This window comes from Scleropages formosus, chromosome 10 (assembly GCF_900964775.1).
Source record: "Scleropages formosus chromosome 10, fSclFor1.1, whole genome shotgun sequence".
Taxonomy (NCBI): Eukaryota; Metazoa; Chordata; class Actinopteri; order Osteoglossiformes; family Osteoglossidae; genus Scleropages; species Scleropages formosus.
This window is the reverse complement of record NC_041815.1, coordinates 23457414-23485295: the sequence shown is the minus strand read 5'-3', so window position 1 is coordinate 23485295 and position 27882 is coordinate 23457414. Positions and strand designations below refer to the sequence as shown.

The following is a 27882-nucleotide window of genomic DNA, read 5'->3' as shown; positions in this document are numbered from 1 at the left end:
CTACAACTTTATTAGCATTCTTTTCACATGTAGCGGTATTCCAAATACCCTTTATTTCAAAGTGCGGATTTGAGCAGTTTTAAAGTAACCCTGACAATGGAGTACCGCAGATAAAAACCCAGCAGTACATTTGGATGAGGGAGTCGTTTTCAGCGGTTGGCCGTGCAGAATGGTAATAATGGCTCATGCACTTGAGTGAAATAATTTTACATTCCCTCTGACAGGGAGGATGCTGCATTCCTCGCACTCTGCATCAGTGTGGAGTAACTGTATACAGCTGGCCAGCAGTACAAAGGTATGACACAAACAGCAGTAACACGCTAGCATCTCTGGACTACTTGGTTATAGAGTATGTACGCCGCTGTAATCTTGTGGAATTTCCTTCAAGATCAGGTCTGTTTTTATCTAACCTCATTTTGCACAAACTACAGCCTGGAACAATAACCACAAGTGAACACAGTAAAACTGTCCATCTAAGGAGTGAAAACAGTCAGTATATGGCAAGACCACTACATAGCTGGATTTCTGCCCTAATAACTAAATATGTTTATACAGCACAATAAATAAGTGGGAAAGAATTGAGGAGTCAGTTGTTTAAAGTAACTCAAGCCAGTGATCTTGTCCTGCAGATGTGAAGTGCGGTAAAAGGCCTGAAAGTTGCATTATTGCATGAAGGGTGTGAGTATAAAATCTCCTCGTTCGCACGATGATTGTTATTTTGTGGTACTACCTTTATTTACAGTGCTGTAGTTTGCAAGCTCTTCAAATTGGACTTTACGAAATAAAAAACATGCTGTTTCTGTGCCTATTGAGTGCAGTAGGCAGAAAAAAGCATGCCGCACTCACCTATTTAAAGTGACAATGAGAAATTTCACTGTAATCAGTAGTTTGTAAACTTTTCAACAATTTAACAAATAAGCGACACTAAACTAGAACGTTACTGATGCACAAGTATGCCAAACATCTACTCGTTACTGTCCCACACGACAAAAAAGCACGGTAACAGCTACGGGGTAAACTCTCTCTTTAAAGGGAGCGGAGCAGGATTTGGGTTCAGGGTTCCGTCATCAGGGTGCTCCCGCGATGCAAGATGCTGAAAGCTGATATGATGGAGGGTCTGATTTGGGTGGAAGCTGCTGGAAGCTGATTCTTGACAGGGACAGTCTTTTCATGACTGAAAAAAAAAAGATGGACACAGATCTTCAGCACAAGACCAAAGTCAGGAACCCGGCGTCGATCGTACGATCGGATCCGATCGGGCACGGTCACCCCTCACCGCACCTCGCCTGAACCGCAAGCCCCCGCAGCAATCGGACGTTTCCAAATCCGAAAGAGAGCAGCAACGCGTACAGCTTTCAATATTATTGTAACTGCCGGCCTTGCAAGGGTCTATTTGTGAGACGTGATTAAAGCTGCAGATTTAGACTTCCAGGCGTTCTCTGTAGCCCAGGCCTATTTGGGGAGGAGGGAGCAAATCTGATGACACTTAAATGGTCGTAAGATTCAGTGGTAAACAGCCCAGTGCACTGTGCTCTCCTTGAGGCATTTAATAGAACAACACAGATAATACTAGTTAGGGCAAAGGAAACCTCCTCCTAGTCAAGAACGAGCATCATTCAAGACCAAGTGTCCCAAAATGCTGGCCCTGCTTCCAGCTCTCTGCGCGGCTGCAGGTTTTCGAGCTTCCTTTAAGCCACTAGCAGCCTTAGCACCGAGCGAAACGGGGTGCGAGTCCAGTTCGGGAAGACGAGCGTTTAGATGAGCGTGCAGTCAGCTCTCCTACATTGGGGAGCCCTGCTTTACGCTATTTGTGCGCACTACGAAGCAGAGGTCCCCGGTCATGACCTCAGGAGAGCCGCACCTGCCGTAGCAGCTGACTAACGCGGGGAGAGCCAGGCTGACCTAAACTCTTTCAGCGGCTAATGAGTCGAATCAGCAGGCTGCGGTGAAACCCAGTGCACGGGACCCCACAGGGGAAGGTTTGGATCCTTGATCTCCAGCTTACTGAGTGGGTGGCTCATTAACATCATACCAGGAGGCAGTCTAGACTGAAAAGGGTTGGGAGATGATATGAGAAAAGACTCGTTAGGTACGAAGAAAAACGTGTTATAATCCTGCCGAGACAGCATTCTGTGCACAGCCTTACAGTATGATTAGGAACAGGGGTGTATGTTGTACTGTAGCGGCAATAACACTAGGAGGAATAGCACTAGTAACGACGACAGTTGTGTTCATAACGACATGTGCGTGAAGGGGCATATCCGGAATTTCTTTAATTTTACATTTCATTTTCTTATTGTAAGGAGTGTTAAAAAAAATTTAAAAAAAAAAAACCTAATTTTTTTTTTTTTAAAGCAGTTAAAATTTCACTTGAAACAACATGCCATCTCACACGTGTCATCTGCACAAAATTATTCCACAAACGTAGACCATCCGCTTGTTTGGCTTTATCACATACCATTGACATCCCCGCAGTGGGGAGTAACTGTGACAGTACAGCTATATGATCTCGTAGCACCTCCCAGTGCTCATGCGTGGAACTCCATGTCCATGTTTGCTTGTTCTTGTTCAGAACCCTCTCCCCAAAGCACAGGGTTCAAGGCAGGGTACGCTCAGAGCGGGACGCACACACATTCACGCACTACAGACAATTTACTTGAAAGACGTCTTGAGACAGCAGGAGGAAACCATGCGAACACAAGGTGAACATGCAGACTCAGCAAAGACTGAACCGGACTTCACCCTGTATCTGACCAAACACTCCAGGCTAAGAGGCACCAGTGCTACCTGCTCTGCCACCTCTGTGTGTGCGACCATGCTTTAAAAATATTTACCTTGAAGTTTGTATAAATAGAATGGCTAACCCCCAGCAGGTCAGGATTATTCATCTTCTTCATCCTGTTGGACAGAAAAGTAAGTTCTTGTTGGTGTGTCACTTCTCTGCTGCCTTCTGGATGCCCCCCCCCAACACATTAGTTTTATTCCGATTATTAATACTAATACACCTTTTGGCACATCTCTGTACTTTTTGCTAAATCTCATGTTAAGCACTCAAAACTAGTCATGCTAGTTCACAGAACCCAATCCGTAAGAAGGTAACAAAAAGCTTTAACATTAAAAAAAAACACATACAATATATATATAAACCTTCGACTGGGTCAAAGACAGTGATCTGCCTTGATCTGGCTAAGGAAAACAGTTATGGAAGAGTTAACTATAGTGCACCCTTACACAACAGCCTACGTAGCATATGTCTGCTCTAAAAAAAAAATGCCGTCTTATTTTGGGCAAGAGAATAACTCAATGGCAAAACAAAGACACGAAAGACCGCAGAGCCTGTTTTCTGCAGTCGTCAGCCTGGCAACAAGCAGCCTGCTTATGTCCAGGCGTCATGTGACTGGCTGGCGCTCTACCTCGGCATCTGCTCCTTCGTCTTCCTCCTTGGCAGATTAGGGAGAGAACGAAAGCGTTGGCATGAGAGAAGGTGGCCGAATCGGGAGAGTTAGTGTTGGAAGAGAGATTTGGGTTCGAGTTGGTACAAGGACAGGTCAGTACTGTAAGAATGGCTACTGCGAGCACAGGTGAGCCTAGCGGAGTTAGCGGCACGATGGGTTTCCCACTGTTATGATGAAATGGCTCCTCATGGGACTTTATCCCAGGCACAGTACTCAGAGGACAGTGTTCGGCACCACCAGCAAAACACAGAGCTTGCATGACGCCTGTCTGACAGACTGACCGCTAGACACCTGTTTTCACACTACCAGGAACACCCCTCAGAAAGCACACTGAGAGGGATCAACCTTGTAAGCTGGTGTATTCTGTCATGAAGAATCCCCAGTGATGGTCAATCTCAGGAAATACGCCAACAAGAGCTCGAGAAGTTCCATATGTCCAGCAGAAGTTTCTCACATGGACTAAAAAGGGGTGCAGTTCATGCCAAGGCTTTAAATGGCAACAAGATTTGTCCTCCACCATTCTAGCACCTCAACTGATCCAAAAACCAGGCATGTGCCTGTATAAAGTCTTTTTTTTAAAAAAAACCAACTACTTCTACTGATTCAAGCTCAGAGAAAAGTCACTGGTGCTTCATGGTCCGGTGAACATTTTTTCACAACACGCATGATTCGGTGGTAAGCAAACAAGCAAGATCCTGCTATAATAACTATGTTAAGCATCACCAGTGTATATGGAATAACACACCAAGTAGAGAAGTTGCTGAAAATTGAAACAAAATCATCACAAATGTATGATACATATTAATGAAATCAGGCGAAAATGCTGCATTATTAACCTCAGCATGCATTAAGTTTATTTCCAATGTCACTGGCCACCCCGTGCAAGAAGCTCAGTTTTTATCTACAAAAGATACCTCTGTTACTGGGTCCTCCTCTTCTTCCTAGAAAGGCGAATAGGATTTTTACATATTCACATAAATGAAATAAAACGGAAGCAAACAGCAGTGTTTCTCCTTGCATTTTTGCAGGTGCGCCGAGTCACTGTGAAGGAGAGGAAAGGGGAGGAGAGGAAGAGAAAGGGCGATCAATCGCAATCCATCTTTTGGAGCTGTGTGGGACAACAGCCATGCAGGTGGCGCTTCACAGGTACACTCCAGAGGACCTTCAATCCATGCAGCAAGGACAGGGAGGTTTCAGGTGAGACAGCAGCAACAGGAGGGGTCGGAGCAACAGTGAACTATCTCACTGAGCAGCTCCTCTTGCTCCTGCACAAGAATGAGTGGGGTTGGGGATAACGCAGAAGAGAGAAGGCGACTGGGTGAAAGAAGGCCTCCAGCACACCTTGGGAGAGGGCTCGTGTGAGCGGTGAAGTGGGCAGTGGGGTCAGGATGATCAGCAAAAGCAACAGTGAGTGAGAAAGACGGAAGTCAATTTGGGGTTTCAGGGAGTTGTTAAACACTGATCCACGTGACTGCACCTGTGACAGTGATGCAACTTCCTCCATCATGTAGCCCCTGGCAACTGCCAAGTCTTAAGGTCACATTTTTTTGAGATGACATAGCGCCATAAATGGACACAACCCCTGAGGGGCATAGCCAATTTACCTGTCCTGGGTGAAACTCAATTCAAGTAAGGAGGACTGATTCATTGGAGGAATCACAAGGCACCGTGGATTGAGAAGGGTGAAACATGGGGCAAAGAATGGATCGGTATCTAGGAGAACAGCAGGGCTAAGGGTGAGAGAGTAGTGGGGGAGAGAGGTGAAGGATAAATAAAACCTGTGGCTCGTCCTGTAGTTGACGCAATTCTTCTTCCTCCTGCGAAGGAGAAATGACGCATCACCGGTGTGAACATAAGAGGACAAAATAAATGAGGACATGCATTTGTAAAAAGCGGGAGCACGAGCGATGGAACGATGGGGGATCAACAAGAAAGGCAAACCAGAAGACTGAAAAAATGGGAAACGGGAGTCATAGGCAAATGTGAGTACAGATTGAGATGGGAACAAAACCCTTAACACAAGATCACAAAGAGGCAAAAAAACAGGAGGAAGTTAGAAGAAAGACAACGGGAGGAGTTTATATCCCCAGGCACGAGGTTACCTCAGACAAACCCAGATCTTCCTCTCCCTGGAAGTCATATGAAAAGATGGAAGGAAAAAGGTAAAAGTTTATTGCATGTCCAGATACTTAGTGCTGGGGAAAAGAGACACCATGATGATGAGGTCTTTATATCTTTGTTAAGGTCAAACTGGATCCAAGTATTAACATTGCCCCTTTTACATAAATCTAATTTTCACAAGGCTTTAACTCAATTTCACACTGAACTGTTTCTGTGTTCCATACATTTGTCAATATAGAGAATCCATAAATTATGCTCTATAGCGTTTTGAAATGTTCTTCAGCTTGAGTTTGGTTTTCCATTCGCTGAAGTCATTACTTCAGTTAAACTATCCATTTGCTGCTTCACACAATTACTTAGTATACTGTAAGTATCAAAATTCTACAGAAAATTAGTACGCTGGCTGCTTGAATAATGAACACAACAGGGACTGAAGGATGGATCATGACTCATTTCGTTACTTTTACTCCTAAATGACAATCAAAAAAAAAACAGACGTCCCACATTTATTTACAGGTTAGGTTCTGTAAAAACCTTCGATATAGCTACAATAAATAACACTACTTGTTTTGCTTTGTCATTTATTAACTTTGAATTATCTTCAAACAAATGTAAGGCAGCTGAAATTAAAATCAGGTTATCAACAAAAAAAATACAATTACATTTAGCTGACGCTTTTCTCCAAAGCGACTTGCAATATTTAGGTCACAATTATTACACGCTTACAATCATTTACCCATTTATACAGCTGGGTAATTTTACTGGAGCAATTTAGGGGAGGTACCTTGCTCAAGGGTACTACAGCCAGAGGTGGGACTCAACCCTGCAACCTTTGGATCCAAAGACAGTAACTCTATCCACTACACTACCAGCTCCTATTGATTCTTGAGTCTTGACCCATTAATGTCATAAACACACATCATTTCTGTAGTTTCCACAGCAATAGTAGGTCTTTTCTGACTGAAACTATTACAATTACCAACATTTACAGTATGAACACCAGAAAGAACTGTAAACACTGTGGACGCAAGCTGAATTAAGGCGGTTCCACACTCCAAGTGTGTAGCGGTGCACTTTACTGACACAGCTGAGCAGATAAATACTGGTCACTTTTGCTCAGCTACAAATAAACGAAAACAATAGAAAATAAGCTTTTGTTCACATCTCAGACCCTTCATAACCTTTGAGTAAGTGTACCTAGAAACATAGCATGTACTTAAAGTTAAATACACACATTAGCTTTCTAGAGTACAACAACACAAACATGAAGAAATGATGGCTCAAGAATGAGTTTCATGGTCCCACAACGTTGTTTCTATAAAGCGCAGAATTACAATATTCAATACCTCAAACCAGCAGCAAACATGGGAAAAATGATAGATGAAGAGGTTAATATGAATTACACTAAATTACTTATTCACACAAATGCAGGACAAGTCACTTATGATGGTTAAAATTCATTGAAATTGGAAGGGGATTAAGATGACAGGAGAGGTGGTGGACATGGCTACATTAAAAGACTCAATCTACCTCTGAAACCAGCTGCTCATCTTCTTCCTGAAATAACAGATATCATCTTAAATTTAAAAGTTCTGCAGAACCACAGTATACAAACAAGTCCTGATAATATGTCAAAGGTTTTAGTGATATTTACCTGTAACTCACTGTTCAGGTAGGTATAACCTTTTTTTGGAAATCATCCATTTAACAGTTTTCTACATCACTTCTCAACACAAACTATTTTTGCACGCCAAAATTTGCTGTAGCCTTTAAATAACACCGAGCTGGGATTTAAACTCAAAGCACTCAGGGCTTTGGACCTAAACCATATTTTAATTTTTTTTCTATATTTACCCAGTGAATTACTTTCTACGCCTTTTCACTTTGAAGCCTAGAAGGAAATTCCCAGAAGTGCACGATGGATACTTCACCCCCGTGCTGCCTGTACTGTGAACAAACTCACCGATAATTAGAATACTGTTTTCTGACACATCTTAGATATCATTGCTAAAACTGTCATGGATGAAACACACACGCAGTCTGAACCGCTTGTCCCATGTAGGGTCGCGGGGAGCCGGAGCCTAACCCGGCAACACAGGGCGCAAGGCTGGAGGGGGAGGGGACACCCCAACCTGGACTCGAACCCCAGACCCACTGGAGAGCAGGACCCGGTCCAACCCACTGCGCCACCGCACCCCCCTCAATGCAATAACCTTTGGATATAAAAGTAATGCTCATCTATAGGTCTGAGTTTAGTAGGCTGGAGGAACAAATAAGATAAATCCATAAACACTGTGATTTAATGCTGAAACGTTTTTACAGACCTGAGGTGTTAAGGCAGCGGGTACCTGGATCCTTACCACTTATAAAAAGTATAAAAATACCCTGTCAAATAAAGAGATGTTCCTGATGGAATTAAGAATAAAGTATGAACCATCTTGCCAAAAAAGCAGAAGGGGAGCCACATTCCTGTTACTTGCAAAGATAATTTTATCGCATTGGTCACAGTAAGCTTTTTTTAGACATAAGTCCCAAAAAAGCACAAGTAATTAATAAAGCCAGCACTGTTTTTGTGGCTAATGCTGGGGAATGTCATGCACGCTCAGAATGTCACTTTCCATCATCATCCATTTTCGGACAAGGCAGCACGCACACTAGTGGGGTGGGGAGCGAACCGCGCTCGACAAGCCACGGATTTCACACAGGCACTAGAAGCAGTTCTGCAGCTCAGCAGATTGCAGAGCACCGAAGCCTGTACTGTGCGTGTTTGCGTTAAAAGGACAACGCCGCTCTCCATGTCCACCGCTAGATGAGAGGACGGCCGACAGTTGCACAGCACCTTAGCCTCTTCGTCGCCCTCCCCTTCATATTCCTCTTCCTGTGGAGGATGAAAGCACTATGGCTAAATATATTTAACTCCCACCAAAATGTACAGACAGCACAGTCTCGATTATCCACACTTCAGTGATCCAACACGCTGCTTTACTCGATGTAGCCAATTCGCACGCGATATTCTGTGCACTGGTGTGTTGCAGCTTGATCGCTGCAAAGAACAATATGGCATAACACCGCTCAGCACCTATGGTGAAAAACTATTGGCAAAGGAATTTCTAAATTGTAAAGATCAATTGCATTTTCTCATTGTCAAAGGAGAACTATGAAGCGCGCATAAATATATACACGCACGCACATACACTCACCGGCCACTTTATTAGGTACACCTTGCTAGTACCGGGTTGGACCCCCTTTTGCCTTCAGAACTGCCTTAATTCTTCATGGCATAGATTCAACAAGGTGCTGGAAACAGTCCTCAGAAATTTTGGTCCATATTGACATGATAGCATCATGCAGTTGCTACAGATTTGTGGGCTGCACATCCATGATGCGAATCTCCCGTTCCACCACATCCCAGAGGTGCTCTATTGGATCGAGATCTGGTGACTGTGGAGGCCATTTGAGTATAGTGAACTCATTGTCATGTTCAAGAAACCAGTTTGAGATGATATGAGCTTTGTGACATGGTGCATTATCCTGCTGAAAGTAGCCATCAGAAGATTGGTACGCTGTGGTCATAAAGGGATGGACATGGTCAGCAACAATACTCAAGTAGGCTGTGGCATTTAAACGATGCTCAATTGGTACCAAGGGGCCCAAAGTGTGCCAAGAAAATAGCCCCCACACCACTACTAGCAGCCTGAATCATTCATACAAGGCAGAATAGATCCCTGCTTTCATGTTGTTTATGCCAAATTCTGACCCTACCATCTGAATGTCGCAGCAGAAATCGAGATTCATCAGACCAAGCAACGTTTTTCCAATCTTCTATTATCCAATTTTGGTGAGCCCGTGCGACTTGTAGCCTGTTTCCTGTTCTTAACTGATAGGAGTGGCACCCGGTGTGGTCTTCTGCTGCTGTAGCCCATCTGCTTCAAGGTTCGACGTGTTGTGCATTCAGAGATGCTCTTCTGCATACCACGGTTGTAACGAGTGATTATTTGAGTTACCGATTGCCTTTTTGTCAGCTCGAACCAGTCTGGCCATTCTCCTCTGACCTCTGGCATCAACAAGGCATTTTCGTCCACAGAACTGCCACTCACTGGATATTTTCTCTTTTTCTGACCATTCTCTGTAAATCCTAGAGATGGTTGTGGGTGAAAATCCCATCAGATCAGCAGTTTCTGAAATAATCAGACCAGCCCGTCTGGCACCAACAACAATGCCACGTTCAAAGTCACTTAAATCACCTTTCTTCCCCATTCTGATACTCAGTTTGAACTTCAGCAGATTGTCTTGACCATGCCTACATGCCTAAATGCATTGAGATGCTGTCTTGTGATTTGCTGATTAGATATTTGTGTTAACAAGCAGTTGAACGGGTATACCTAATAAAGTGGCCGGTGAGCGTGCGCGCACACGTGTGTGTGTGTGTGTGTGTGTGTGTGTGTGTATATAATATGTATATAACAGCAATGAAAAACCAGGAGTCTCAAAAATACAGCCACAAAAGCTATTTATTCGGGCCACACTGATGACTGGGTAGGAATTTTGGTGCGACTAAATACTGCAATTATACGTTGTGTCAATTAACACTAGTAACACAACAATGGCTAAAACCAACAAATCGATATTCTGCCTATACAAAGTTACCATGTAATAAATAAATCTATCACACAGCCATGCCATACCTTAGCCACAGGATCAGTATTGTAACATCCAACCTGGACTCCACTACTGGCAGCAGCAAAACTAGACAGAATGTGCAGACATGCAGGCCAAAACTCCAATCATACAGAACTGTATGGGGTCAGTAACAACACCACCACTCCCTTCAATGGTCACTACACTAATATATTCATACACACATAACGACAAACTTAAAATGCTCAATGAACAGTCAGTTTGGCAACAAAGTCTAGTCTTTTGTCACATTTTCACCGGCAGCTGATATATAACCAGCGTGGCTCAACTTGCAGTTTTCATTTGTGGCATTGATAAAGACATGCCCGGAGTGATAACGACACGCATATAATAAAACAATAAACGTATGCATATAATTGTTAATAAACATATGCATTTTATTGCTACGCAGGTTCAGAATACCCCAGGTTGACAGCTTCTGCTTTAAGGACTGCGTCTATGGTCAGAACAACTTAGATTTGTGTTCTCCATTTTTAACTTTAACTAGGCAAACTAATGTAGTGTCAGTGCCCCTCCCACAATGCATCATTGCTCAGATTCAACACTTTAAACAAAGTTTGATGCTAATTGCTGTTTTTCATGGAAAGATTTATGCAATGGGGGGTGCGGTGGCGCTGTGGGTCTGGGGTTCAAGTCCTGCTTGGGGTGCCTTGCCATGGACTGGCATCCCCTCCTGGGTGTGTCCCCTCCAGCCTTGTGCCCTGTGTTGCTGGGCTAGGCTCCGCTTTGCCACGGCCCCCCTTGGGACAAGCACTTTCAGTCAGTGTGTGTGTGTGATTTGTGTAGTTATTTCTTGTGTGTTCAAGTTTGCAGTTATTGATTATGGACATGTGTTAGAGGCATAACCATTGCGTTATCATCGAACCCCATACAGTTCTGTACATTCTGGAGTTTGGACAGGTGAGAGTGTACATTCCATCAAGTTTTGTTGCTAAGGCATGCCAAGGTGCAATAAAGTTCAGATTCACAGTGTCCAGTCTCCACTCTCCCTTTTCTTTTATTAGGGACACCGTTGCTGAGAGAACAGATGGTGCAGGATGTTACAATATTATCTCCAGCATGGCCCTCTATAACACCAGGAACCTGTGTCCTCACCAAAAAAAAAAAAAAAGGATTGTTCTAGGATTTATGAGCATCAGCACAATAATACTGGTGAAGAGTGTATAGCTTAATTCAGCAACTTATAGCCTGAAGGTTGCTGGTTTGAGATGAAGGATGAACTCTGCTTTTGTTGTCTTGACCAAGAAATTTCATATACTGATGTTTCACTGTATAAACAGGTGAAGTTACAGTGTATTCTTGGATGAAAGTGTCAGTTAAGAAATAAAACAAAGATAAAACACCCACCTTGATTTCTTCTTCTTCTTCTTCTTCCCTGGGTACCTTTTTCTGAAAAAAGAAAAAAAGAGCAAATCAATACCTGTACTGTTAATTTAACATTACATCAGACGTGAGGCCTGGACAGGACAAAATGGAATGAAATATGGGTTAATAGGGGAAAGCAGATTGTGTCCGATTTAACTCGCAGGTCAAGTTAAAATGAGGAGGGATTAATGTCTTACTAAAGTCAACAGGACCATTAACTACCAAATATCAACAGCAAGTTCAGCATCAGCACCCACATAAAAGTTACATGACTCAAATGAAACAGTAGTTAAACAATAAAACAGGGAGCTTGTTAAATATCCAAAAGCTTGAGGGATAAATAGACAGAGGTATGGTTATGTGAGTCATAAAGGAATGAAATGCTTTGGAGTTGACAAGGACAATGAGGGATTCAGGTGAAGGCCTTGAGGAAGACAGGAATTTGAGGTTAAGCGGATGAGGAAAAAATTTTCAATGAATAGATGAGCTTGGGTCTCAAATGCATTGCTCTGGGTGAATTACAGTCTCATCTGAAGGTTCCTCTGTCAACACATTCAATCCTGGCTCTTCACTCTCTTCCTTGACAGCCTCCACAGAGCTGATGAGCGCTTCTTCACCAATCTCGCTTGCTTTCTCCTCCAGCTTCTGAAGTAGGTACAATGCCCATGACATTAAAAGAGCTGGAAGGCAACTAAGTTGGAATAACACTGAACACAGCAGAGGAGTCAGTGTATTTATTCATGCAGTGTTCCAGTGGTGCAGTCTAAGCAGTAAAACAAAGGCAAGTTCATGGGCCAATCCTCAAACTCCCCCAACCCAACAAGCCACATCCTTGTGGCAAACAAATCAGTAGAAAATATTTTGCAAAGAATTTTCAAAAATGCACTGATAATTCTCAAAGAAAATGATATCTATTAGAAAAAAGGAAATTTTATTGCCTTTTTTTTAAGCAGTCAGCATTTCTCCATTTTAAACTGCTAAGCTGCTTTTTTTAAATTCATTCAATCACTATCTTCATATTCTGTCACTGAAAAAATAGCAATAGTGTACTGGGTCAGTACACAAGGGCAATAATCCAGAAATGCTGTAAAAACTACATACCTCATGTGACAAAAATATGAACAAATTCATACCTAGAGATGAAATATCAATGCATAAAAATAAATTCATAACCCGTAAAAATAAAGAGTGGTGATGGCACACATAAATTAATGTTGTGGGAGAATAACAGCACCCACATTTAAAAGCACATGGTAAACAAAAGGACTGCAGGTAAAATGGCTGCGTGTTAATCAATCCATGGTTCCTTGGTCTGCATGGCATTATTCACGGACATGGAAAAAGTGAGAAGGGGTAGAGATGCAGTGTGAGCAGGGATCTACAATAAGAAGTTGGCTGTGAGGAGAGAAGGTCAAGAGAGGAAAATGAAGGTTGGGGGTATTACTGCTTCTGTGTCACTGACATGATGTTCCAGATTCGTCCTGTTCTGCAGCAGGGCTTCCTGCATCAAGAAAACCATCAGGTTGAAATCTGTATCCAAAAGTTATGAATTAGGGACTCCAGAGCCTTCCACCAACTGCTCAGACCCCAGCCAGTTCCTCCCACTCATACCTTGGAGCTTCACACGAAATAAGAAGTGCAGGTGCAACTGAAGTTCTACCAAAACAGCAGATTTCCATTCCCCCCATGTAACCATCAATAAATATCTTTCCGCAGTCAAGACCTCTAGTCCACCTCTGTGCTTTAGTTTTTTCCTAGATGAGCACTTAACTTGATTTTACTGAAAATGAACGTTGGTCTGGAAGTAGACACTTACTAGGTAATTCTAATAAAGCAGCACAAACAATCAAACTATATATAAATGTTGAAGTCATATCAGTTAAACAAAAGACTAATTCATGAACTGAAAACAAAAAATGGGGACTCGGGGGAGAGCACGGAATTAAGAAAAAGCTTCTAACCTTTGATCCTGGAGGAGGAGGAAGGCCAAGGAATTCAAACACCTGATTTCCTTCCTTAGCATCAAAAAATGTGTCATAGTCCTGCAGACGATGAAAGCAATCAGTTCAGTACAGTTACTGTTTTTCGTGATTTCATCATTTTAACTGACATGCATCCTGCTTTCACTGATTGTGACCCATCTTAACTCAGACTTGGGCAGGTCCACTTGACCTTTGTTCAGTATACTTATCGATTACCGTACTTCAGTGGTTATTCTTTAAACTCTTACTGGAGTGGAACACAACCCAAAGTGAATCTGGTCTACTTGAGCTCTGATTTGGAACGACATCCTGAACATGGCGCGAGCAGAGCGATCCGTCTTCTCCATGCTTGCATGAAATACCCTTGATATGTACCACGGTTTACTGGTTCTCACCCCGCAATAGTTCTCCTCGTTGAAGATCTGAGGGGGCAACGGGATGCCGTTTTTGGGCTTCTTCTCTCCGGGGACATTCTCCCTCATCCACATGCGGTTCTCCTCGTTGGACGCGATGTCCATCTCTGCGTACTCGATCTTAAGGGCGTCCAAGAAGCCGAGCACATCCTGCTGCTTCTTCTTGATCTGAGAAGAAACCAGTAACGCAGCCGACATATTTCTGCGGGACCTCGACGTTCAGCAGTACAGAGTCAATGCTTTGCATGAGCACGAGACACTGTGAAGGTGAATGACTACAGTCCCAGATTTCCTTCAATGAAAACAGTGCCATGGTAACATGGGCTGCTATGGCACTGTGTTCTGGAAGCTTCCAGGGGGTTAAGGCTCGAGTCTCCAAGGCTGATTGCTGGTGCAGGTTTGGAATGTGAGCTCAACCAGAGGCCGAGATATATAAGGAAACTCCAACACTGTGCAGCTATGCCCAAATAACCGTTACTAATATTGGCTACACTTGAACAAAGTAGTAGTTACAGTTTTATGCATTTCACTTAGCGATACAGTAACTTTTTTTATAATCCACTCACGTGCACAGCGGATAATAAAAAAATAAAAAAAAAATCTGAAAAAAAAATAAATTTTTAAAACATTCGAAAAAAGTTGGGCTGTTGGTTCCAGAAAAAAAGTTCTAATTCTTTACATTCCCCTGCACATATTGACGTCCACAACAACATAAAACCTTCTATTTTTATAATTAATTTATAATCAATTTCACTCAGTCACTGTCGAATCATGTGAAGTAAAAAAAAAACTCTGAAACCTGTAACATAACCAGCGAAAGAAAAGTTCACATTCAGTCTAAAGACGTATTTTACTTTGCTTACCGCAGTGGATCCTGACAAAGAAGCCAAAAACACTTTAATCACCATTTTCGCAAAAGTGTAATTTTTAGCAAGGACAGACGGCCTTTAAGACACCGACGGTCTCCCCACGGCAGGCGCACGGCAGACACACCAGACGGGTCGTGTCATTTTCCCAAGCTGGGATTGGTTGACCGGCCTTTTGAGAGGCAGGACTAACCGGTGATTGGTCACGTAGGTTGTCTGTCAAAACCATGTCTAAGCGTTATTTACGGAGTAAGTCGGTCATTGAGAAAGTGTGAGGTACCACTGCGACAATGTGATGATCGGAAAGAGACGGGGTTTAATCATTATTATTATTATTATAACACCTTTTTCCATATTGACTTGCAGAATTACGTTTATTACTAAACACATTAAAAGATCACAAGGCTGGTAACCCCTCATTCACTCACTCATAACGGCTGTCCATCCAACTCCAAGTCAGGGTCGAATTGGTCCGGAGCCTATCCAGGAAACACGGGCCCAAGACTGGGTCTAACAACAACAGTCTACAGTGAAATGGTGAATATCATCAACCTGGACCAGACAATAATTTCTCAAAGTTTCAAAGAACGAGCACAAAGCTATAACGGCAAGCTAAAAATACGCAAGGGGTTACAAACATCATCATGTTATTGTGTTAAGCAATGGCATAATTTAAGCAGTGAAACAAAACAAACAGGAACCTAAACATTTTATAGCAATACGTGATGTAGATGGACTTCTTTTTGAAAGTAACGCTGTCTGATAAATGAAAGTTTGAAATAAAAATATTCCTATGACAATTCCATACAATTCAATTAAAATTGAATACAAATTCAATTCATAATTCCACGCAGGTGCGTTCAAGGGAAATTGATTCAGCGAAATATTTCATCCGAACTTATCATGTGCGGCCGTTTTCCAACGAGGGCTCTTTACCTACATCGGGCTCTTTAAAGGGACCGCGGCCTAGAAACGCACTTACGTCAAGTTACGTTTTTGTGCCGCTACACGCTCCCCGTTATCTGGTCTCCAAGGCAACCGACGTTAAAGTTTTCCAGAGTCACGCAAAAAATCCGTTATATTCCCCACAAGGTAAAATATAACTTATCACTATACAATTATTAAAATTGTCTCGCATTTGCTATATGTATGTTTTTCTGACACATAATTATTATAGATATAGTGAGAATAACACTTTGCGATTCTGTATATGATTTGTGATTGATAAATTACTTCTGAAGCTGCCAGGTTGTCATGAGTATTCTTAAAGGACACCATCGGTGTCGCTAGTACACATAAAGTAATGATAATGGCAATTATTTTACCTTGCTGTGACAGTAAAACCTTCGCATTTCCTTCTTATTAACAAAAATCTTAAAACACTTTTAACAGAGTAGAGTTTAAGGACATGATGGACTAACCTGAGTATTATTGGTTCAAGTCCCACCATTGAGCAAGGTACTTACCCCAGCTGCTTCGGTAAAAATACCCAGAAAGAAAGAGCAAATGATGTCAGATCCTTTGGATTAAAATATCAGCAAACCACCAAGTTAATAATGGCTCAGAAGGGTTACCTTAAGACGTTCTAATATCACCGCTGTCGTTCATTCTACAGGTATGCTGACAAAGCTTTGGAAGTGTGTATTTTAATCGCAGTACACACGGTGTGGTGTACTGACAGAGATGTCTCTGAAACATCAGGACCATCACCTCCAGGTAGATGTGCAGCATGACAAAGTTGGAGAAGACGCAGACTTGTGCAACGCAGAATACTCCTTGTCATTCGAGTCCACCTCCTCCTGCAACAGCAGGGCCACCAGCAGCAGGAGAGGTTCCAGGAGAACCGGTTCAAAGCTGAATGAGAGCAAAGCAGATGATCTCACGCTCACTACCCACTCACGCCAAGAGAGGCTAGAAAAGCTGAAAGTGCACAGCTTGAAAGGTGACGTACGGTTTCAAATGGAAACGTTGTGTTGAAATCTTCATAAAATATTAGTGCTTATGTGTACAATTATTATTTTAAAGCTGTAAATAAAGAAGGCTTCCGAGGCAAGCAACGATGGGACGGTCAGGCAGCAAAACGCAAGCGGCCATTCCTTCCCCCCATCAAGCCCCAGGGGGTTGCCGTGCAGCAGGTCATGCTGGCCAGCCAGCAGCGCATCAATGAGCTCGGCAACCAGGTGCGGGATCTACAGCAGCAGCTGGCCGCTGCCACCGCTGAGAACCGGCTGCTTAAGCGCCAGCAGGGTCGCCAGGAGGGTGCGCTCCGGCATCTGAAGAATTTGCAGGACGGCCTGCCCCAGGTGTTGCTCCAGCACAACAACGAGGTGCACACCCTGCAGGAGCTGCTGCGCCAGTCCCGGGAACGCAACGGCGCGCTGGTCCGCCAGCTGCATGCCTGCGAGGCCCGGCTGTTGAACACCGGGGACGCTCTCCGGAAGCTGCAGCAGCTCAGCCAGGACCGAAGCTTGGGAGAGAGGGATGAGCTGGCACAGCGTGTCAATACCCTCACCCTGGAGCTCGACCTCAAAAACAAGAGGATACAGGTAGACGCACGAGGTGCTGGGTGGAGGACACTGAACTGAACACTCGTTTAGAGGGACGGTTGACAGTTGAGTCTCACTTTCTCAGTAGGTGTGACACTGGAACTGATACTGGGAGAAATGCACTTACAGCTTTTGTATTTTATATTCAGAGAAACACTGAAAATAATAGTCAATCAAACCTCACATTGAAATAACCTTCCTATTTGTACGTTACACATTACCTGTATTAAAAACGAAGGTCTGTGTATAAATGCTGGTTTTATAGCCCGTTTTTGCAATGCAAACCTCATTCAGTAACACACAAAGTTATTTTGCACCCTTGAGGAATGTGATTGCTGCAGGTGTTTGCAACCTCTCATTTCCAGGACTTGGAGAAAAACATGAAGCTGAGCAATGCGTCCTTTAATCGTCAGCTTTCCTCCCAAGTTCAGAAGACTCATCAAGCCAGAGATATTTCCAAGTGTCTACAAGAGGAAATCAACCAACTCAAACAAAAGATCAACGTAAGACTTACATTTAATGTGATTTTCTGTATTAAAATTGGAAGTGGAATGTACACCTAGTCTTTTAACAAAGAGCTAACACAAGGTAACTCAACAGGTTACTGGATGTAACCTTGGACTATAATGAGGCTTGATGGCAAAAATGCTGTAGAAGCAAAGTAGGCTTTTCCAGGGTACTACATATGCTGTTCAGTGCACTTTCCATTACCTTACAATATTTCTCACAACATTTTAAAAACTTATTTACATTAATTTGTGAATTTTAGGAGCAAGTGCGACTGCTGGAGATCAGAAATATCTACTCATACAGATTTGTAGAAAGACCTCTGAGAAAAGGTAACTTTAGTACAGCTCAATGCTTCAGATTCATATCCTTGAAGAATGTATTTCAAGGATTCCTGAGGACCCCATACAGATTAAAGTAATACAATTATTGATATTATCTGCAAAAAAAAATCTGTCAATTATGTCATGTGGGATGGTGGATTGGGTAAAGAGTATGACTTCTTTGGGCTCAAGGCACAGCAGGGTGGGACTAGAAAGGGAATTAGTGTTAATCCAAAATGGATCTAATTTTATTGGTATTCATATAGTGTATTCCATGTTTATTTTTTCAGCTGCCAAAGAGTCCAAATTAGTTCAAACAGAGCAGTTATGCCCTGTTCACCAAGAAGAGGCTACATCCACACCAGAGGTAGAACACAAAATTTCAGAGGATTTTGAGATCGCCCTAAGGACGCACATAAGCATGGAGAGTTGTAACGAGCAGAGCTATAGCACCCAGGTAACTATACAGCCTATGATGACTACTACAACCAACCATCATTTATAAATGTGGAAACGTTTTGCTTTATTTGCATAAATCAGAGATTATTTGCATCAAATGATTACTGTCAGAAATCAGAATTTTTTTTACTTAGGCCACACAGGCTGGTTTAGATATACATTTTTTCCTTGCACAACAACTGCAATGCATAAACCTGCTTATAAGGTGAATTTTCTTAAAATGAACTGAGGCCTGGCTCTCGACCAGCACAACCCTGCACTGAACAACTAGTTACTGATGCATGGATGCATGGATGGATGGATGGATGGATGGATGGATGGATGGATGGATGGATTACTCTTGGTCTTTGTCATTTTTTCAATGCTGATATTTATTGTAAATTTCTTTGCTTTGGAGTTTTAACCCACATATTTCTTTTTTTCTAAAGAATTTTGAGAAGCAGTAAAAGCACTACATAAAATTATTACAACATTACCTACACTATTATTATTAAAACACCAGTTATTTTCATAATAATGTAATCACCTGTAACACTCAGAACCCCTGTCTATCTGAACTATTAATAAAGTATCACACACACACATTTTCTGAACCGCTTGTCCCATACGGGGTCTCATTTCATATAACTTAGTAAATCAAAATACACAAAGTAATTTGCACTGATACTGCCTTTCAAAATAATTGTGGTATATTATCACTTCAGGTTTTCAAGTGATAGGTAAAGCTTTCCTTTACCTTTTCAACATCTTTTAGCACTTTAAAACTTTTTGCTCTTTGGCCTTTTTTATTATAATAGATGAAGATTTTACACTATGATTTTAAAAAATGACAAGGTATTTGAGTTGCGTACAAGCCAGCACACAGATGCAAAAAACTGAGATGTATGGGTGAACCTTATTATGCAAATTTTTCAGTACAAATTATGGGCTCCTAAATCCAAATTTTCAGAATACAATTGTGCATTAAGCCAGGAAGCCTGCATTTCATTAACAAAACTGTACATATATTTCAAATGATTTCATACACATGATGTTAGTTATGTACATGGGATAATGTTAATTATTTCTTCAGGAGGATCCTACCTCTGAATACACAGAAACAGGGAGTGATGAGAGCACAGGACTGGATGGGCCACTAGTGGAGAATATAACAAATCTGGAAAACATTTCTGCTGAAATAGTTGCTGGTAAGTACTGTCATTGTTTTTATTCTCATCACTCATATCAAGGTTGATATGTCGGCTTAAATCTTAGCTATATCATTCATTGATTGGGACTGGGATTTCCAACACTGAGCAAAGTGCTTAAGTTGGCATATCTTTGACGCATAAATGCTCGATGGGGACTTGTGGAACACCTGTGATTGGCTGGTTGCTCGGCAGAGAGATGTGCCGCATATCCCATCGGCGTTGTCTCTTATACCTCTAGCCGCTAGCCGGCAGGTGTGCTAAAAAGATCTAACCCAATGCTCTTGTTTCCTGGCACATAGCAAGGGGTTTCTACACAGCTCAGTTAGTGAGTCTTTGCTATGAGTCATAGATGAGGGATGGAAACAACAGAATAAGTAAGAACAAATAATTATTTCATAATACTAAAGATTAATGTCGAGATTTTCAAAGAGATGTATTTTACAATCCTTAGATGATGAAGAAGTGAAAGACACAGATGTTTGTGAGGAGAAGGAAGTACTGCTTCACCTTCTGGAGAATCACACCGAAGCAGAGGATGAAAATACAGGAAGTAAAGTCCATGAGGAAGAACTGAAACCCTGCCAGGAGGAGAGACAGTTAGAAAGTAGTGACGTAACTTTCTCCCCGTCCACCACCACCACGCTGTCCCCCCAGAAGTCTTCCACAGCACTAATCCGGAAGCACCATTACATCTTCAAAGAGACCGTGCAAAACATGCATCTTGGGAAGCCGGCCTACGACATACCAGGACGGCGCGTCAAGAAGAACTGCGTCCCCTACAGCGAAGGCCACACAGAGTCAGATCATTTACACATACAGGCGTACGAGCCCTCCTTTTTCAAACTTCCACCTGTGAACCCCCCCAAACACGTGACCTTGCAGGAGGATGAGAGGGCAAAGGCGAGGAAGAGAAACTTGATGAAAGAACTCTTTGGTAAGGAGACTATCGATGAACCGAAGCCAAGGTCAAAGGTCAGGCCCAGATCCGAAAACTCAGATATGAGCATCTCAGGAAATGCAAGACAAGATTCTCTTTTAAAGGAAAGCAACATCATCATCTTTGACTGACACAGAAACTTAATGCTTCTGAAAAAAAAACCTTTAGTTAATATATGCCCTAAATAAATGTATGTTTTGGTGGACACTTGTGAATGTTTTCGTTTCTAGTATTGTCCTCATTGGATGTGATGTCCATCTCTGTGTGTTCGATCTTAAGGGCCTTCAAGAAGCTGAGCGCATCCTGCTACTTTTTGATCTGAGAGGAAGCACAGTAATGCAGCTGACATACTTCTGTGGGACCATGAGGTTTAGGTGGACAAACCCAATGGTTTGTATGAGGATAAGGACAACAGGGAAGCAAGTGTAAAGGTTAATAAGAACATTTACTTAAGTAACAACTCTTTTAAAGTAATATGGCCCACTACTGGATTGTTTTCTGGAAGCTTCCATGGGGTAAATGTTAATGTCTCCATGACAGGTGGCTGGTGCAGATTTGTAAGTGAGCTCAACGACAGCCCCAAGGTATAAAAGAAAAATTTAACCCAGTGCAGCTATGCTTAGAAATACTGGATAAAGTTTTTTAAAGAAAAGTTTAAATCTGAATTGTTTCAGAAACAACTTTTTCACCACTTCTCAGAAAATGCACTTAAAACAACTTGTGATAAGTTTTTGAGACAGTAGATCACATTACAGGAGAAGCCAAATTAAAAAAAAAAAACAAATCTCTATTGTATATTTATATTATTGTAATATAGAAATTAATAGAAATTATTATAGGTATAGTAAGACTATGTTTGACCCTGTTAGTTATTTGTGGAGTTTGCATGTTTTCCCCATGTTCATATGTGTTTTCTCCAGGTGTTTCCATTTGCCCCCACTGTCCAAAGATGTGTTTGAGGTGCTTTGGTGACTCTTTATTGTCTGTAGTGTATGAAACTGTGAGGGAATGGGCAAGTATGTGGCTTCCGTGTAATGGAGTGGGGTCCTGTACAGAGTGTACTCTGCCTAGCCTATGGCCGCATGCTTCTGGGACAGGTGGTTATAGATGATGCATGAATAAAGGAATAAAATTTGTATTTTTGTATTAAATATGACATGTAATTGGTAAATTACGTGTAAAGGTGGAAGGTTGTCTTAAATACTCTCAAATTAAGTTGTGGGAGTCGCTAGTGCACATGATGCAGTTGGCAACAAAAAGTTTATGGTCACAGCAAGGAAGGCCCACGTCCGAAACGCATTGGTGTCGGATTTTTACTTTTCTGTTTGCAATAAATAAGTATACTGTGATTGCTGGCCTTGCAATACTTTATTTCAGTTTCTCTGGGGGCCTAGCACCACTTTTAGTTTTTTTCCTGCAGATGTGGTGAGCACCTACTTAATTCTCTATTTCAGGTACTTACCAAATTAATAACAGCTAAAAAGACAGCTACATTTAAAGATGTAAGAATTCTGTGACACTCCGTCTTTGTACCAGCACTCCAGTGATAAACAGCCTGCTTTCCACACTTGTAACTAGAGGTGGGTAGTAATGTGTTTCATTTACTTTGTCGCTTCTACTCGCTGTGCTAATTGTACGTTCCTCCTGACTGAGAGAGTAATGCTCAGCGATGGCAGTACACAGAAGCTGTGTTATTGGATCATTTTGTCGCATTTCTGTGATTATTTCCATGTCATTTTTGTCCTTTTACTAAAGGAATGCTGCAAAGGGTGGTGTTTTGACAGACGTTTTTATATAATGATAGCAATTTTTTTCAATACTACTGAACGTCTTTGGCATTTTTTGTAATTTATTGCTGAATGTAAATTCTGAACACATTTTCCTAATTTTATAGGAAAGCTGGATAGTTTCTTCCGGTCCTTCTGCTTTGATTTCTTCCTTTAATTTCTCAAATTTAATATATTTTATTTTACATAAATATATTTTAATTATTATTATTAAATATAATATTTTAAATTTTTGCTTGCATATATTTTTTCATGAGCGAAAATTGTACATTGAAGCTGTCAACTTTCTGATGGTTTAGAACATTAAAATGCATAATCTGAATCACTGTGACTTGAGTGCTGTTGTAGATTTTTGACCTGATACCTTTTTTTACTTTTACTCAAGGAAACTTTTGGACAAGCGCTTTCCTAATTTTTTTAAAGTAACAGAGTACCTTTACTTGAATATTGTTTTCAACTACCCACCTCTGTTTGTAAAAAAAAGTTGTTCAAATGCTATCATGGACGATGGAACTTGTATTGTGATACTGATTGCTGATTGTACTGAAAAAATAAAAAAAAAAATATGCAGAGCAGTGCAGGCGTTGTCTCATTTAACTCTCCAACAGCTGTGATTATAAAGGTTTACTTGAAGCGATCTACATCCTAGAGTACAACATGTAGTGGATTATGAGCACCAATAAATTAGTCCATGAAATAACAGTAAATACAAATAACAGCATGTAATTACACTTGCACCTCAAATAATGAGCACAAATGGGACTGCATGTTTGTTCATAGGTCCAACCAGCATTACATTCTAACAAATCTTAATAAAACAGCTTAATCCCTTGATTTATTCACAGTTTAGGTTGCTAAAATCACAAAGCTATAATACATTTTGGAATCACTGTAAGACATTTATTCTTTCTTCATAAACTCTCAGTGTCTCTCTCTACTAGAAGCTTGGGGTATGAGGCAGGATACAATGTGAAGTGGACACCAGTTCATGTTATCTTTTATTAACATGAAGCAGCATTGAAGTCTACTTGAAAATGATTGAATAAAAAGATAAGTGTGTGTTGCTTTGTGCTTTATGCACACAAGACAGCACAGTGTTCATCCTGCACATCAGATGCCACAGGGGAATGAAAGAGTGGAGTAGAGAAAGGAGAATAAGTTGCAGTGTCGCAGAGGATCTTGTGGGGAGAACGCATTAAAAAGTGTCTCACTTTAAAATGTTCCATTTGCCACCGAGGACACGACATAACTGGCCATGCAGAAGCGATCGATTTATCACGTGAACAGTTGTCAATATCTGGTTGCTTTCGATTTGCAGTCAAAAAAGTGACACGTACCTCTATTTATTTGCTGGGAAGTTTCTGTAAAAGTCTTGGATATAGCTATTATAAAAAACATTCTTAAAGAAATTAGCCTGTGTTTCTATTTTGACTGCATTTGGCATCTAAAAGCCATTATGAAACTGAGTTTAAAAATCAATATATCTATGAAGAAAACGTGTTTAGGAATGAATAAATAATTTGGGAAATGATCATCTTCGGTGGGGGGTGCGGTGGTGCAGTGGGTTGAGCGGGGTCCTGCTCTCTGGTGGATCTGGGGTTCGAGTCCCACTTGGGGGTGCCTTGCGGCGGACTGGCGTCCCGTCCTGGGTGTGTCCCCTCCCCCTCCAGCCTTATGCCCTGAGTTGCTGGGTTAGGCTCCGGTTCCCTGCAACCCCGTATGGGACAAGCGGTTCAGAAAGTGTGTATGTGAGAGATCATCTTGGAAAATTTGTAACTCAGATGTTCATAAGATTAGGTCCCCATGTGTTTTGCAAGGAAACTAAAAACCCAACAATTTAACAAAACTATTGCATCTGGAGGAGGGTGCGGTGGCGCAGTGGGTTGGACCAGGTCCTGCTCTCCAGTAGGTCTGGGGTTTGAGTCCCCCTTGGGGTGCCTTGTGACAGACTGGCATCCCGTCCTGGGTGTGTCTCATCCCCTTACGCCCTGTGTTACCGGGTAGGCTCCGGTTCCCCGCGACCCCGTATGGGACAAGCGGTTTCGAAAATGTGTGTGTGTGTGTGTTGCATCTGGGTCAGGTGCAAAAGGATACAACAAGGTCAGTAAGAATGACTTTTACTCAGTCATTTTATTATAAATAAAGACTTATTTTCTCTTATTTAATAAGACAGGCAGCAGCCGGAGGGAATAACCAAGAATAACACTGCCTGGCAATAATTTATGTGATGTTCTTCCGAGCATGAAAAAAACAGAACATAATTTAACAGAATAATACCCCGCAATTGAAACACGTGGCTCACACTTGGGTCAAATAATCGCTTAATTAAACAAAGGAAAAAAAAGCAAACCTTCCCCAGTACGGAAATTAATCAATACAACAATTTATAGCTCGGCTCCCAGCGTAGCGTTCCGCTGTCTTTCACGTGCACGTGCTGTATTTTTTTTTTTTTACGTGATTACGTCATTTACGATTCTTAAGTCGCTTTCTCGTTTCCAAGACAACCGACATGAACGTTTTCTATAGTAACGCACAAAAAAACACCTGTTACGAGTGCACACGAGGTAAAATGGAACTGCTAATTATTTACATAGTCTCTCATATGATATGGTGTGTACAAGAAGTGTGTGATGTGCAATTGGTTCATTACTTTTAAAGCTGGTAGGTCCGTTGCCTCCAAGATTTTGTATTCGCTAGTGACATGATAATATAATTATAATTTAGAAATCGCAATGATAAAAGAATTATTATTCTATCTGGTTTCTGAAAGTTAAATTTGTTAAATTGCTCCCTACAAGTACTTTTCTCCAAAGCAACTTACAATGTGAAGCTAATTACAATTATTTACCCATTACACCTGGGTAATTTTACTGGAGCAAATTAGGGTAAGTACGTTGCTCAAGGGTACTGCAGCTGGAGGTGGGATTCAAACCTACCACTTCTTTCTGATTCCTAACAGCAGCTCAAAACACTGCAGTACCAGATGCCCCTATGGTTAACCACTGTGTATTCTGCAAATGTACAGAGAAATCTTTGTAAATGTGTATTTTAATTCTAGGGGTCATATTGGTGTTGACTGGTACGTTTGCAGAGACATGTCACTCAAACACCGGGACCACGAAGATGTGCAGCATGACAAAGTTGGCGGTGACGCAGGCTTGTGCAGCGCAGAATATTCCTTGTTATTCGAGTGCACCTCCTCCTGTACCAGCAGGCCCACCGGCGGTAGGAGAGGTTCCAGTAGAACCAGTTCAAAACTGAATGATGGCAAAGCAGATAATCTCACGCTCACTACCCACTCACGCCAAGAGAGGCAAGACAAACTTTACAAAGTGCACGCTTTGAAAGGTAAAGTGTGATTTGAAATGGGGGTGGGGAATATTAAAATTGTACCAACAATTTATATTCTCACCCTAACATTTACTACGAAGTGACTGGAGATTTTAGATTAGGATTTATATATATTCATTTGTTGTCTTCAAGGTGAAAATAGAGGTGACTCAAGATACAGACGGCAGGAAGACAGTCAGACACAAGACTGCAGACTATCTTTCCTCCCTCCCATCAAGCCCCACGAAGGTCCCATGCAACGCACCCTGTCGGCCCACCAGCACCCCATCAGACGGCTTGGCGACCAGGTATGGGATCTGCAACACCAACCAGCTCCGGCCCCCGCGGAGAAACGGCTGATGAAGTGCCTGGATGGTTGCCAGGAGGTGGCACTGCAGCACCTGAAGAACTGGGAGAACAACCTGCCCCAAGTGCCACCCCAACAGAACGATGCCGTGCGCACGCTGCAGGAGTTGCTGCAAGACGCCTGGGCCCGTAACAGAGCGCTGGTCCGACAGCTGCACGTCAGCAAGGCCCGGCTGCTGAGTATCCGAGATGCCCTCTGGAGGCTCCAGCAGCTCAGCCAGGATCGCAGCTTGGGAGAGATGGAAAAGCTGGTGCAGCACGTCAGTGCCCTCACCCTAGAGCTCGACATCAAAAACAAGAGGATAGAGGTAGACACATCAGCTGCTGGGTGGAGGTCAATACTGAACCGCACCTTTTCAAATAAACTGTTTTGATTTACAGTTGATTCCATGCACTTAATAGTTATGACATGGAGGTTGAAAGTGGAAAATGCGAACACACTGACAGCTGTTACATCTATGAAAAAGACAAAATAATAGTCAGCCCAACTGGATTTGGAAATAATCTACTGCCAGTAGCCTGCTGGCCTTAGAATTTACTAACTGTACCATCTACTATAGTACTTACACACACACACACTTTCTGAACCGCTTGTCCCATACGGGGTCGTGGGGAACCGGAGTCTAACCCGGCAACTCAGGGCGTAAAGCTGGAGGGGGAGGGGACGCACCCAGGACGGGACACCAGTCCATCGCAAGGCACCCCAAGCGGGACTCGAACCCCAGACCCACTGGAGAGCAGGACCTGGTCCAACCCACTGCGCCACCACACCCCCTTACTATAGTACTTAGAAATAACAAAGAGATCTGATTTGAATTTAATGCCAGAGAGCTGCAGAAATAAAGAAGGCGAGTTCTTTCTCACAGCATTGTTTGTCTGTATATGTGACGTGGTGGCAAAAATCCTTGGCTGTGGGTTCAGATGTAGATTTGAATCCAGCTCTGTCTGTAAAATTTGCTCGTGTTTTCTGTTCGCCGGGAACCTCTTCACACAGTCTGGTGACGTGCATGGAAGAAGGCTTTGGTAAACCATTACCATACCCTACCCTTCTGTGAAAAATGTTACTTGCCGCCATGAGGTGACCTTGACTCACTGGCACTTACCCCACCTAACTAAATACTATTCTTAGTGTTGATCATTGCATACTTTTGTTTACTTTCAATTCCAGAACTTGGAGAAAAACTTGGAGCTGACAAATGCATCCTTTAATCGTCAGCTTTCCTCCCAAGTTCAGAAGACCCATCAAGCCAGAGATCTTTCCAAGTGTCTCCAAGAGGAAATCAATCAGCTCAAACAAAAGATCAGTGTAAGGGGCCTAAAGTTACCCTCCCCTTACCCCTCCCCACATACAAATAATGCATTTGCAAAATACTATGTAAGCTGTATACTCAGGCTGGCAGATGTTTTATATAAAACAAAGTGGAATGCACATTGAATTTTTCCACAAAAAAAACTGCAAGTAAACAGAAAAAGACATTTGATCTAAGCTTACACCATAAAAAGGCTTTATAAGAAATTGCAGAAAGGGGTAAGGATA

At 42.1% G+C, this 27882-nt stretch overlaps 3 protein-coding genes across 16 annotated transcripts; 2 read left to right on the top strand and 1 right to left on the bottom strand.

Annotated features, from left to right (window-relative positions):
• Nucleotides 1-578: 578 nt before the first annotated feature.
• Nucleotides 579-15830, bottom strand: sh3bgr (SH3 domain binding glutamate-rich protein). Of its 14 annotated transcripts, XM_029255302.1 has the most exons (13): nt 15799-15830; nt 15329-15410; nt 14017-14202; nt 13601-13681; nt 12162-12284; nt 11622-11663; nt 7107-7133; nt 5558-5584; nt 5234-5272; nt 4370-4396; nt 3414-3440; nt 2835-2898; nt 579-1174 (listed from the first exon to the last, which is right to left on the bottom strand). In XM_029255302.1, the coding sequence occupies exons 3-12, from the start codon at nt 14137-14139 to the stop codon at nt 2881-2883; spliced, it is 534 nt and encodes a 177-aa protein (XP_029111135.1). In that variant the 5' UTR covers nt 14140-14202; nt 15329-15410; nt 15799-15830; the 3' UTR covers nt 579-1174; nt 2835-2880. The 14 variants fall into 14 exon arrangements, with proteins under 14 accessions (XP_029111135.1, XP_029111137.1, XP_029111129.1 ...); XM_029255304.1 differs by lacking the exon at nt 15799-15830 and having other exon boundaries at nt 15329-15477; XM_029255296.1 differs by lacking the exons at nt 15329-15410; nt 15799-15830 and adding an exon at nt 14898-15035.
• A 125-nt stretch (nt 15831-15955) lies between these two features.
• Nucleotides 15956-21036, top strand: LOC108932192 (lebercilin-like protein). Its single transcript, XM_029255888.1, has 8 exons — nt 15956-15992; nt 16602-16842; nt 16926-17446; nt 17812-17949; nt 18216-18285; nt 18567-18733; nt 19808-19922; nt 20377-21036. Exons 3-8 carry the CDS (start codon nt 17039-17041, stop codon nt 20991-20993), a joined length of 1515 nt encoding a protein of 504 aa, XP_029111721.1. The 5' UTR covers nt 15956-15992; nt 16602-16842; nt 16926-17038; the 3' UTR covers nt 20994-21036.
• Nucleotides 21037-25187: 4151 nt separating this feature from the next.
• On the top strand, nt 25188-27780 carry LOC108932191 (lebercilin-like protein). Its single transcript, XM_018748434.2, has 4 exons — nt 25188-25213; nt 25708-25997; nt 26133-26653; nt 27514-27780. The coding sequence occupies exons 2-4, from the start codon at nt 25745-25747 to the stop codon at nt 27778-27780; spliced, it is 1041 nt and encodes a 346-aa protein (XP_018603950.2). The 5' UTR covers nt 25188-25213; nt 25708-25744.
• Nucleotides 27781-27882: the final 102 nt, after the last annotated feature.